This window comes from Arxiozyma heterogenica, assembly GCF_036370985.1.
Source record: "Arxiozyma heterogenica strain weizmannii chromosome Unknown scaffold_16, whole genome shotgun sequence".
Taxonomy (NCBI): domain Eukaryota; kingdom Fungi; phylum Ascomycota; class Saccharomycetes; order Saccharomycetales; family Saccharomycetaceae; genus Arxiozyma; species Arxiozyma heterogenica.
In genome coordinates, this window is record NW_027042669.1 from 103,804 (window position 1) to 117,335 (window position 13,532).

General features: G+C 33.1%; 6 protein-coding genes across 6 annotated transcripts; 3 read left to right on the forward strand and 3 right to left on the reverse strand.

Annotated features, from left to right (window-relative positions):
* Positions 1-331: 331 nt before the first annotated feature.
* On the forward strand, positions 332-1,804 carry HAS1 (ATP-dependent RNA helicase HAS1; the record flags this gene model as incomplete). The annotated part of the gene is made up of 1 exon (XM_064857833.1): positions 332-1,804. The coding sequence occupies one exon, from the start codon at positions 332-334 to the stop codon at positions 1,802-1,804; it is 1,473 nt and encodes a 490-aa protein (XP_064715193.1).
* A 502-nt stretch (positions 1,805-2,306) lies between these two features.
* Positions 2,307-4,550, forward strand: MES1 (methionine--tRNA ligase MES1; the record flags this gene model as incomplete). The annotated part of the gene is made up of 1 exon (XM_064857834.1): positions 2,307-4,550. One exon carries the CDS (start codon positions 2,307-2,309, stop codon positions 4,548-4,550), a length of 2,244 nt encoding a protein of 747 aa, XP_064715194.1.
* A 180-nt stretch (positions 4,551-4,730) lies between these two features.
* Positions 4,731-5,813, reverse strand: ABZ2 (aminodeoxychorismate lyase ABZ2; the record flags this gene model as incomplete). The annotated part of the gene is made up of 1 exon (XM_064857835.1): positions 4,731-5,813. The coding sequence occupies one exon, from the start codon at positions 5,811-5,813 to the stop codon at positions 4,731-4,733; it is 1,083 nt and encodes a 360-aa protein (XP_064715195.1).
* A 218-nt stretch (positions 5,814-6,031) lies between these two features.
* On the reverse strand, positions 6,032-8,986 carry HSH155 (U2 snRNP complex subunit HSH155; the record flags this gene model as incomplete). The annotated part of the gene is made up of 1 exon (XM_064857836.1): positions 6,032-8,986. One exon carries the CDS (start codon positions 8,984-8,986, stop codon positions 6,032-6,034), a length of 2,955 nt encoding a protein of 984 aa, XP_064715196.1.
* A 343-nt stretch (positions 8,987-9,329) lies between these two features.
* On the forward strand, positions 9,330-11,357 carry GPI16 (GPI-anchor transamidase subunit GPI16; the record flags this gene model as incomplete). Its single annotated transcript, XM_064857837.1, has 1 exon — positions 9,330-11,357. The coding sequence occupies one exon, from the start codon at positions 9,330-9,332 to the stop codon at positions 11,355-11,357; it is 2,028 nt and encodes a 675-aa protein (XP_064715197.1).
* Positions 11,358-11,458: 101 nt separating this feature from the next.
* On the reverse strand, positions 11,459-12,454 carry IKI1 (Elongator subunit IKI1; the record flags this gene model as incomplete). Its single annotated transcript, XM_064857838.1, has 1 exon — positions 11,459-12,454. The coding sequence occupies one exon, from the start codon at positions 12,452-12,454 to the stop codon at positions 11,459-11,461; it is 996 nt and encodes a 331-aa protein (XP_064715198.1).
* Positions 12,455-13,532: the final 1,078 nt, after the last annotated feature.

Consider the following 13,532-nt stretch of genomic DNA (forward strand, 5'->3'; position numbering starts at 1 on the left):
GTGTACGCCAGCCCTAGGATTTGAAGTTAGGGTTTATGGTGCACCCATACCTCCACAAGAAAAAGTTTTTCTGTTTTTTTTTTTTCTTTTCTTTTTTCATTTTGCGATGACTTTGAAAAATGAAAAGTTCGATTTTTTTTAATATTTCACTTCTCTAGTAGATTGAAACATTCATACACATTAACGTATAACATATAACATATAACATGTAATATATACATATACATATTTATCTCTACACTTGTAAATAAACAGTTGTTAAAATTTCAATCTATTTTTCTCCATTTCTTTGTCCTTTGGATTGTTGCGGCTCACTGATTCTCAATATACTATGAAACGTGATAGAACCGAATTGGAAGCTGATCAGGCTCCTGAAAAAATCGAAGAGGACTCTTCGTCGTCCTCTTCACCAGTTACCTTCCAAGATTTGAATTTATCTTCGCAAACATTGAAAGCTATAGAAAAGATGGGATTCACGAAGTTAACTCCTGTCCAAGCGCGCACTGTTCCTCCTCTGTTGGCCGGTAGAGATGTTCTTGGTGCAGCAAAGACAGGTTCCGGTAAAACTCTAGCTTTTCTTCTACCTGCCATTGAGATCCTACATTCTTTAAAATTTAAACCAAGAAACGGTACCGGTATCATTATTATCACTCCTACTCGTGAACTAGCCCTTCAAATCTTCGGTGTCGCCCGTGAATTGATGGAATTCCATTCTCAAACCCTTGGAATCGTCATGGGTGGTGCTAACCGTAGACAGGAGGCTGAGAAGTTGAGTAAAGGTGTTAACTTATTGATTGCTACCCCTGGTAGACTTTTGGATCATTTACAGAACACAAAGGGGTTTGTCTTCAAAAATTTGAAGGCTTTGATCATCGATGAGGCTGATCGTATCCTGGAAATCGGGTTCGAAGACGAAATGAGACAAATTGTTAAGATCTTACCAAGTGAAAATAGACAAACCATGTTGTTTTCTGCCACTCAAACCACCAAAGTCGATGATTTAGCCAGGGTCTCTTTGAAAAAGGGCCCACTTTTCATTAATGTCGTGCCAGAGAACGATCATTCCACTGCTGATGGGCTGGAACAAGGTTATGTGGTATGTGAAAGTGATAAACGGTTTCTTTTACTATTCTCGTTTTTGAAAAGAAACCAGAAAAAGAAAATCATCGTCTTTTTATCATCTTGTAATTCAGTTAAATATTATGCTGAATTATTAAACTATATCGATTTACCTGTATTGGAATTGCATGGTAAACAAAAACAACAGAAACGTACAAACACCTTCTTCGAATTCTGTAACGCGGAACGTGGGATCTTAATCTGTACAGATGTGGCTGCTAGAGGGTTAGACATTCCTGCTGTGGACTGGATCATCCAATTCGATCCACCTGATGATCCAAGAGATTATATCCATAGAGTTGGTAGAACTGCAAGAGGTACAAAGGGGAAAGGTAAATCCTTAATGTTTTTGACACCAAACGAACTAGGCTTTTTACGTTATCTAAAAGCTGCAAAAGTGCCTCTAAATGAATACGAATTTCCAGAAAATAAAATAGCTAACGTTCAATCACAATTAGAGAAACTAATTAAGTCAAATTATTTCCTGCACCAAATCGCTAAGGATGGTTATAGGTCGTATTTACAGGCTTATGCATCTCATGGTCTGAAAACAGTTTATCAAATCGATAAATTAGATTTAGTGAAAGTGGCTAAATCATACGGGTTCTCTGTACCTCCAAAGGTAAATATTACCATTGGATCTTCTGGTAAGGCACCAAACAAGAAAAGAAAGACCCATAAATGATTCAGTTTTCCCTCTGACTTCTTTTCTCTTTAGATTGCTTTATATCGACCTCTATATATATATATATTTATATTTATATTATTTACTGTACCATAAATTTAATAATATACAATGTGACTTCCAGACACAGGCATGCGCTAGATATTGGCTTTCTCCATACTGATCTGATCCTGATTACGTGTCACGGTATCATTCCACAAGCTCTTCCCCTCTCTTTGCACGACAAACCGGAGTCAATTTCTGTTTTCTTCTTATTAGTTTCTTTTTTTTCTTTTTTATTTTTTTTTTCTTCGAGGGAACAAAGTGGAAAATTTTTATTTATTTTTAGAGTCAGATTCCTTAAACATACAAGAGAGTCATATCTCTCGAGGTTTATAGCTGAGCTGTGTCTGTGTTGTCTTATAAAGAACCTTTCCCCCTCCTTTGGTGGCAAGTCTTCTCTTGTTTCTCTTTTTTTTTGTTCTTTCCTCTCGCAAACACACCAAACCTCCTCAAATATCTAATGTCTGCTGAATTAACCTTCGATAAAGTAAAAAGTCATTCCTATAACCTTGCATTAGCTAACAATTTAAAGTTGGCCTTGGCCATTGAATACTGCACCAAAGATTTAAAAATCAAGATCAACCGTGATGATCCTAATAGTGAGCCACAGTTAGTTAGTGATAAAGTGACTCTTTTTGACACTAATGCTATTTTGAGATATGCAATGAACGATTTTGAAGGCCAAGATTCGGAAGAATATCAATACATTTTAACTAGATTATGTCTTCCAACGGAGATAGATCATTCCAAAGCTACCCATGCTTTAAACACCTTCATTCTTAATAACATCAAGGAACCAATTACAGCTACTAGATTGATCACTATTGCCACTGTATACTCCTTAATTCCAGATGAATTCAAAGCTACTGGTCTTTTAGAACAACTCCCCGCTCAGATCCAAGTGGCTATCGAAGAAGCTGTTAAAAATACGCCACGTTCCTCAACCCAATTTAAACACACTGGTGCTACCAACATTAAACCAGGTTTCCAAGTCAGAGATTTAGGTTTAGAAATCTTGCCAAAGGATGGGGAAAGAAATATTCTTATTACTTCTGCTTTGCCCTATGTCAATAATGTTCCTCATTTGGGGAATATTGTTGGATCTGTACTTTCTGCTGATATTTTTGCTCGTTACTGTAAATCAAGAAATTATAACGCTTTGTTCATTGGTGGTACAGATGAGTATGGTACTGCCACAGAGACTAAAGCTTTAGAAGAAAAGGTGACACCACGTGAATTATGTGATAAATATTACAAGATTCATTCCGATGTTTACAAGTGGTTCCAAATCGGGTTTGATTACTTCGGTAGAACTACAACTGATTTACAAACAGAGATATCACAGGATATCTTTTTGAAATTAAACAAAAACGGTTTCTTAGAAGAACAATCTATGAAACAATTGTATTGTCCAGTCCATAACTCTTTCTTAGCAGACAGATATGTGGAAGGTGAATGTCCAAAATGCCACTATGACGATGCTAGAGGTGATCAATGTGATGGTTGTGGTGGTTTGTTGGATCCATTCGAATTAATCAACCCACATTGTAAGTTGGATAATGCCACTCCAATTCCAAAAGTTTCGGATCACATATTTTTATCTCTTGATAAACTAGAATCACAAGTAGTTAATTGGGTCAACATCTCCTCAGAAAAGGGTCAATGGTCCAAGAACTCTAAGACTATCACAAATTCTTGGTTAAAGGATGGGTTGAAGCCACGTTGTATTACAAGAGATCTTGTCTGGGGTACTCCTGTCCCACTAGGGAAGTTCAAAGATAAGGTTCTTTATGTTTGGTTTGACGCCACTATTGGTTATGTATCGATTACCGCTAACTATACAAAGAATTGGGCTCAATGGTGGAAAAACCCAGAAAACGTCAGATTATATCAATTCATGGGTAAAGATAACGTTCCATTCCATACAGTTGTCTTTCCAGCTTCTCAATTAGGTACTGGCGAAAAGTGGACCATGTTACATCATTTGAATACCACTGAATACTTACAATACGAAGGTGGCAAATTCTCCAAGAGTAGAGGTATCGGTGTCTTTGGTAACAATGCTCAAGAATCTGGTATCTCTCCAAGTGTGTGGAGATACTATTTAGCATCTGTTAGACCTGAATCAAGTGATTCTCATTTTTCATGGGATGATTTTGCCATTAGAAATAACAGTGAGTTGTTGGCTAATTTAGGTAACTTTGTTAACAGATTAATCAAATTCACCAATGCTAAATATAACGGTGTTATCCCAGAATATGATCCAAGAAATATCGAGAACTATGATACTGTTGTCAAAAATATTGATTCAATCTTAGCCAGCTATATTAAGGAAATGGAAGTGGCTCATGAAAGACGTGGTTTGGAAATTGCTATGAACTTAAGTGCTCGTGGTAACTTGTTCTTGCAAGAAAATAAATTGGACAACACCTTGTTCGCTCAACAACCAGCTAAAGCCGATGCTGTTGTTGGTGTTGGTTTGAACATTATTTACACCGTGGCCTCAGTTATATTCCCATTCATGCCAGAAACTGCTGAAAAGATTTTTAAGATGTTGAATGCTCCACAATTGAAGATTGATGACACATTCCACTTAGTTTTACAAGGTGGCCACAACATTAATCAAGCTGAATACTTATTCAAACGTATTGAACAAAAGGATGTCGATGCATGGAGAGCCAAGTATGGTGGAAAACAAGAATAGATGAACTGAAAAAAAAAGGTTTGATGTAATACTGTTAATAACATATTTACATTATAGTTACAATAAATAGAATATATTATGTTTAAAAAATGTTTCTGTAAACAATTATATATATGAAAATATCATAGAATTAATGGCATTGTATTAATCATACTGCTTATATTATTTTTTTTTTAATTATTACTTTGTTACAATTGCCTTAACACAACCCATGACGCCATTAAAAATTAAAATTGTATCGCCAATATTAATTTCGTTCAGTTTAATATCATCTTCTTCAATATAACCCATTCGTAATAAATAATATCTAAATATACCACAAAGACAGCCACTCCGTAACGGAGGTGTTATCCATTGAATACGATTTTGTTTATTTTTACGGGAAACGGCAATGTTAGTGATACTACCTTCCATTACAAAGCTGCTCTGATTAAATAGCAATATCTCACATTTAGTTTTATTTAAGTAAGTATTATTACTTTTAGTAATCATTCTCATCATTCTCTCTCTAGCTAATGTATAATGAAGACGGTTTGTTGTCTTGAATGTGGTGTAAGGAGTAGTTGATGTAATTGGTTCAATATCCTTAAATATACTCCATATGTTATTTGATGTCTCACAAAGACCATTTAATAACGTTTTGTAAAAATATTGAGTACATGTTTTGGATGTAGTGTGTTCTGAAGAAAGATTCAATGGATGAGCCTCAGTGATAACATGCCCATTTTTATCAATTAGTATTCTAATCTTGTATATTTGAGAGTTACTTACATTGCCCATCTCTTTTAAATTATCCATTAATGTTTTACTTTTATCAATAAATGTGTCGATCAACAAAGTAAGAAGTTCGTTTAATGTAAGTGGTTCCCTGGGACAATCAAAATATTTTAATGCTAAATTAATTCTAGCCAAATGTTGTGGAACAAATAAACATCTTGATTGAATGAAATCCATGTAAGTTGCATCTACTATTATTCTATCATCAAAATTTTTTATAGAATCTAGGGGTAATGATAATTTGGTAAGTGATATGTTATTTACTTGTGAAAACTCCTTCTGGAATATATGAAAGTCTTTTGTTCCATCCTGAATCATTTCTGCTTTCCATTCATAACCATTGCATTTGGTATCTAACAAGAAATCATCATTAACAGTAGAATACTGCACAACTAAATCATTATCTGTATTTAACGTGATTCCCTCTAATTTGGCGAGATTAGAATCATACCTTAATGTACTTAAAATTTGATATTCTCCAATCATATCTCAACAATAGCTAACGAATTCACCTTATTCCCTAGTACGACATTTTAACTTGAAACTTTTGTAGTTTATAATACTTTGTTGTGTGTGTGTCCTTTTTTGTTCCATTATGCTTGTCTTACAAAGTAAACATGAAAAAAAATAAAAAGATAAAATAAAAGGCAATCAATTACATCTCCCACTATATAATTGTATGTAAAATAAATAGATCCAACTTGTTATAGCACATAGTCTAACTCTTCAATAACTTGATATTCATTTGTAGACACTGGATAGTAAGGTACTATTGCATCCACGTACTGGATATAGACCTTGTTGTAAACTTTCCAGTACGCACTACGGACATTCTTGGATGGATGGAACAGACCTGCCCAAATATAGTTCAAGAATATACCAGGACCTACTGCATAACACAAGCACTCTAAACCTTCAATGATTCTAGCAATAACATGGGGAGATGTCTCTAAAATGTTGGGAATCAACAAATTTAGCATATGAATAAATGCATCCTCATTTCCAGATCCGCAACAATGTAACGCTAAATGCTTTATTATAGTGGATGCTGTTTGTCTATGAACCAAATCTCTATCTATCAATGCATCCTCAATCATGGGAGTAATCATATATATGTAATCTTGTGACATAGGACCAATATATTCAAACATAAATGTCATCGCTTTTAAAATACCATTCTGAATATTTGTTTCAGGTGTTTTATATTCATTCATTAATGCTGGCAAAACAGTGTATGGACCACATGTTTCAGCTACTTTACCAATAGCTACTGCAGTAGAGACACGAGACTGACGTTCTTGTACTTTTAGATTGTTCAACAAGACAACTAAAACATCTTGAGGGCCAATGGCTTTAGCAATATATCCAAATGTGTCGTTGGTAGCTCTCAATATATTTTTATTAGGACTTTTCAATGATTCCAATAATTCAAAACAGATTCTTACCCATTCCTTAGGTGCAACATAGCTAGCACCTCTAATAGCCACAGTACTGATCAATTTAATTAGATATGTTTGAACCTTTATGTGTTTATTTCTTAAAATGGGGGTTAAAGTTGGCATAATTTGGTTTACAGGTGGTTGTAAGTTGGATAACGTCGAAACCTCTATGACAGTGGATATACATTTAATAATTGATCCTAATACCTCAGGGTACACTTCACCCAGAGATTCATAAAGAATAATGCTTAATTTATTTAACATGTCAGTTTCTTCACAATTTTTTATTACAGGTATTATAATATTACATAAGTCTGCAGCATTTTGACGAATTATTTGGTTCTTGTGTTTTAATTGATTAAGGATAGTGGATACTATAGGTGCCAAGAATGGTTTCATCCTTGTATCTAAAGATCTCGCCACCGTACCAAACCCATTGAAAATAAGAGAGTCTTCCGTATCTTGATCCTGAAATGCAATCAAAAGTGCATCAATAAGCCTTGTTTCTAATCTGTCATCTAATTCGGCGGTACCTAAGAGCTTTACTGTTCGATTGATTGCATGGATTGCCATAGATCTAAAAGAAACAGCTTCATCTCTTAATGGGTCTAGCAAATTTTCTACAGTATATTTGCATCCTAATTTCTCTGATAATATTACTGTTGTGTAAACTGTCATCTTATTCAGTTGTTTATCTAATGAAATACGTCTTATCCAGAAATTCTTATAGAAAGAAGGACCAATATCATTTAAAAGTAATTCACCAGTAATATTTTCTAATTTAATACATTTTTGTAATACCAATAAGACTGTTTTTTTCATTTCATCATCTGGACTTGACATTTCTCTAGATATTATTTTTATTAATTCAGAAGAATAGTAGCCTGAATATTCTGGATCCATCAATGGTATAAGAGACCCAATACATTTCATAAAAGCAGTAAGTAATTTGCCTCTATGTGATAAGACACCTTTCCAAATATCTTCTAAAATAATATTAAACACTTCAATACCATATGGATTACACTTTTCTGCTAGTATTGATATAGTATTAGCAGTAAGAATTCTTATTGATATGTGTTCATCATAAAGACTATCTTTAAGACAGCGAATTAATGGAATCAAATGCCTTAAGATATCCATCCCCATTAAAATAGCAATTTGTTGGATAATTTTAACACCAGTATGACGAGCTCTCCATGACTTTTGGGAATGGCACATTGCATGTATATATGGTAAAACTTTGGGTAAACTTAAAGCTTTTGCAACCACTGCCAATGCTTTAGAGGTTATGTTTCTTATGTATTCATCTTCGCTGTCAAGATCTGCTTTCATTGTGGTTAGCATATGTCCAACACCTGTTATTGAGGCTAAGTTACTTATAACTTCACGTCCAATAATTCTTGCCACTGGGTCTTCATCAATTAATAGCGGGGAAACTACAGTTAAAATATTACGTGTATATGATTTCACAGAGTCACCCAAACGATACAGTATTCTATCGACTACCTTTATCATAAGTTGTCTTTCTCGATCTTCTAACGATCTGTCCAAAAGAATGGGTAATATGCTATCAAATATTAATTTAGGACCAAATTCTATACATTTTGAAGTCAACTTTTTCATAGCCACTTTTCTAACTACAGAATTACCATTCTTGATCTTTAAAAGAAGAAGTAATAAATTTCTTTCATTTTTTGTTTCTGGGCTAGAAGAATCACTATTGGCATTTTCATCCTCTATTAATTTGGCAAAATGTAATTTATCTGAAGGTTTGAAATATTTTAGATCATTCTCATATGGCACATTTATTGCAACACCTTGTAATAGTTGCTGTTGGTTCTCGCTATTAGCATCATTTGGCTCACCATTGTTGACTGGCAGCTCATATGTTTGGACATCCCATCGTGATTCACCTTTTAATCTTTTAACAGTGGCTACACCACTAACATCTTTTGTTTTAAAGGAGGCCAAACGAAGTTGTTTATCTCCCTTTTCATCATCCAATTTCCTCAACCTTTGTTTATGATAATTATCTTCCCTATTATATATCGATCTTTCCTGGATCCTTTTCTGTAATACATCTAAATGTTCAGGCTGGGACCCTGTAGTAGTTTCATCGATGACATCCTGCTTTAAGTCTTTAGAAATAGAATAATTGGATCCAAGTTGATATTTTGAGTCTTTTGAATTTTCAATTTCTATTTTTTCCAATGACATGTCCTTCTTAATATTCTAGCCACCTTAGTCTTGTGGTTTCTTATATTAAGTGTCTTATAAGAAGTAAAAACTACAGCTGTTTGTGTGAATTGCTCTTTCCTCTCAATTTTTATATACTTATTTGATCTCTTAACTTTTTTTTGTCGCAATTATTTTTTTAAGTATTAGCGAGTTTAGAAGATAGTTAAAAATGTAAGATCTTTAAAAAAATAGTAATAGTTAGTGTTAATATTTGTCATATTAAAGAAAGTTAGGGTTGCAAGGCTTAGTGTATTCATTAAAAGTAGCAAGCTCTCTTTTTTTATTAAGGATCAGTTCTACTTTTAAAGAGAAAGTCTAGAAAATGATATATTCCAAAGTGTTTACAGGATTGACTTTGTCGATTCTAGTATTCCAAAAGGTGCATAGTTTAGAAAGTTTAGATACTGAGATAAATAGTTATGAATATGTGACTACTCAAACAGAAGAGGATGTTACTAACTCTAGTATATTTGGTGCTTTAAACTGTGCAACAACTACTGATAGTTTATCTTCAACAAAGGCAGCTGAACAAAAGTATGTTGACTTTGAAGAGGTTTTACACAAAACAGATAATCATGAAAATATACCTGGGATTTTAACAAACTACCCAGTTACTTATCCATACACCGAAAAGATGAATTTAAGACCTTTACCCAATAATCATTTATTGATCTCTTTCATCTTTGATATGAGTTCTGAACCCTTTTATCCAAATAAAAATGCTCTAGATTCTGGCCAATATTCACATTATACAGTATTTCCTAAAATTATAAAACCATTATTAGAATTGACTTCTACACGTCAATTCCAACTTAGATTTACGAGAGGTTATTGGGATTCGGAGACATGGGGGGCATTGCCTTATAATGGGTTTAAATCAGGCGGTTCTGGAGTAGAATTGTGGGCCACAATCGAGGCTACTTCAAAAGAAACTGCATATGAGAAATGGAAGACTTTAGCCAATTATTTAAGTGGCCATTTTTGTGCATCAATTAACTTTATTGATAATTCTAAAACAAGTTTCCCTCAATATACTTTCGGTAGTTTCTTTAATGGTAAAGAAGAAAGAATACCTTTATTTGATCAAAAAAGAGAGAACACTGATTTATATGTTTTACATGCTTCTTTAGCTAATGAGCCTGTATGCACAGAAAATTTGACTCCATTAATTAAGTTTTTACCGGCAAGGGGTAAAACGGGCATTTCTTCGTATTTGGATGGCCATAAGGTTTTTGACTCCATTTGGCATAGTGTTTCAATCGATGTTGATACATTTTGTGAACGAGAAGATGGACAGTGTCAATACAAGATGGAAGCTAATGTTGACATGGTAATTCATGTCCCAAATACCCTTGAAAGATTTGAGAATCCTATTCCAAAACCTGTAGCCGGTGATAAATTGAAATGTGATTTAAGTAAACCATATGATATATATGAATGTTTTCCTTTATCTGAATCAACAGATACAAATTTTTCATTATCGCAGTTATTTAATAAAACAATTAAAGGTTGCAACAATTTCATTAAGGAACCGACTACTATATGTGTTCAAACTACCAATGAATGGGATATAACTTTAAAAGTGATTGAAGATGGTCAAAAGGATTCATTTTTTGGTACACCAGACAATTGTTTTGAATTGGTCTCTTCGAAAGAATATGATTTAATAATTGATACCCATAATTCTCAAAATGTTACACTCATCGATGAGGTCCCTATTTATGTTAGTAGATCCTTGACTGGGTATGGTCAAGATCATGGTGGTTTGCGTACGCTTTTGAGAAATCCAAGTGAAACACCAGTTAAAATTATCTTCTATGAATCTCTACCATGGTTTATGAGACTTTATTTATCTACATTAACAGTGGAGAGTACTGATCCAAGTATTAACAGGGATACAATAATGGAATCAATGTATTATTCTCCCGCTAAAGATAGAGAAAAGCCTGCACATATAGAATTTTTACTTGAGATTCCACCATTGACTACAGTGACATTCTCTTACCAATTTGATAAGACACTTTTGCAATTTGCAGAATATCCACCAGATGCCAACCATGGGTTTGAAATTGAGGCCGCAATAATCACTATCGTTTCACCAAAGCTGTATCAATTAAGAACTTCCACATTATTGTTATTATTATCCACACCAGATTTTAGTATGCCATACAATGTTATCATAATTACATCAACAGTTATGGGATTAATATTTGGGGTTATGTTCAATTTGTTAGTGAAACGTGTGGTTACTTTAGAAGAGGCAGATAAGATTTTGGTTGAACGTAGTATAAAATATAAGCTGTTAGTATTAAAGCAGCATGTATTGAGAAAAATTGGATTAACTTCGTAGAAATGAATAAAGAGTATGTAATTGAGAGGTATATACATATGTGTATATAGATACATACATGCATGGAGAGATAATATAGTAGATATTTGAATTTGTATTATTTAAAATGGATCTTCGTATGGATCCTCTTCATCATAATCGTCATCCTTTTCATATTCGTAAACAATGGCACCACCAGAAGATCCATACTGTTGAGCCTCTAAGAATGGCAAATTGACTTGTTCCTTAGCTCTCTTTTGTTTTTCAGAGGTAGTTAAGTTGAAAGTGGTTAAACCTTGTAACATTTCAGGTGTCTCTAGTCCACTGCTATTATTATCATTATTAGTGTCAGTATTATTGTCTTTTTTATTCATTAAAATGTATTCATGTTTCTTTGAATCTATTTGAAAATTGTATTTTAACGATCTACCAGATTTTCTACGATTAACTAACAGCAGGCTGAATACAGAGTTGTTTAAACCGCGAGGTATATTGAAAACTTCAAGCATATCACTTAATTCATGGTGATCATGTACTGAGTTGGGTAAGATAGGAGATATTTCAAGGATTGTAGTTGCCATAAATTGTAAAAGTTCTAAAGAAGATGGATAATTGTCTAGAAGATCATTGTCAGATTGATTAAATATTAAAGATTCAGGTACATCTCTATGATAAATAGCTATGATTGTGACTGATGGAGAGGCGATGGAACCAATAAACTGGCTTAAATCGGTGTTATTTAAATAATTCAAAGAATCTATTATAACTAGAGACTTACTAGTAGTGGTGGTAGATGAAAGATGTTTTGTAGGAGGTAAAGAAGATTGAATTAATTGAGAAACCTTATTGATATTTCCATCTTGAATATTTATGAAATATGTAGCATGTTCAGGTCTATTAATAGAATTAAATGCAATATAAATCACTTCACTATTATTATTGCAGTTACTATTGCTATTATTACTGTTGGATTGCAAATTTCGATGATGAATAAATTCGTTGATAACACCATGGGATGTTTGTGCCATAGAATCGATGCATAATATAAAAGATGATGATTCAGTTAAATTGAATATTCTTTTTAAAAGGATAGAAGGATTATGAATAGAGCTGGACATAGTTTTGGTAGTTGAATTGTGTCTGTAGAGAGGGCAAAAATAAGACGACAAGAATGAAAAAAGGTATATCGGAGAATTAATCTTGTGGTGTTTATCAAAGATGTTCTTCTTATTTCCTGAAAATCCAAAACATGCTGCTAGAGAAACAACTGAACTTTCCTGCACCTATATTTTTATAACAATAACAATGTATTTTATTATCCACATTCACCACTTTTTACTCCAATTTAAATTTACCTCATCACATGGAAAAAAAAAAGAATAAAAAATAAAATTAAAGAAAATTGGTGTCACTAACAACGAGCCATTGTGTTACCATAGCAACAGAGAACTACCAAAATATTGAAAGTAGTAGTAGTACTAATATTAATAGCAACAGTAATGGTAATGGTTGTGGTTGGTTTGGTTTAAACAGATGTGACAATTGTGTAATGATAGTCCCTCGTCGTTTGGCATAATTGTGTATACTAGCTGGGTGATTTGCTAAATGAAGAACTTCTTTTATTCTTGTTCTGGCTTTGATTAATCATATATAATGTTAATAAGTGTATGTTCATAAGACAATGTAGTATATGATTATTCACAAGATGTTAAATGTTTTCCCTATATCAGTAGTCACTTTCAAATTCGTATAAATGTGGGTTTATGTTAACACTTAGTGTATACTGGACTAACACAATCATGAATATACAGAGGAAGAGTCATTCTGTGTCATGTGATTCCTTGATCTATAGGAAGAGCTCATACATCCCTTTGTATGTGGTACTATTGAATAGACTAGTATTCCGCTTATTAAGCTTCAGTATACATATATATACGGTTAGATATATCAAAGGAAGATGTTTGTGTATGTGTGTAAATTTGTTTTATATAAGTTATCATTTTTACACTGGTATAAGTATTAAGTGAAAAAATGTTTACCGTTAAAAAAAATATATAATTATTGATGAATATTAGAATATACTAAAAATTTGTATATAAACACACATATGATATTTTATACAAACATTGAATATGCAGATTTATATACAAACAGGTAATTATATAATTACAAGATTATAGGTACCACCGGATAAAT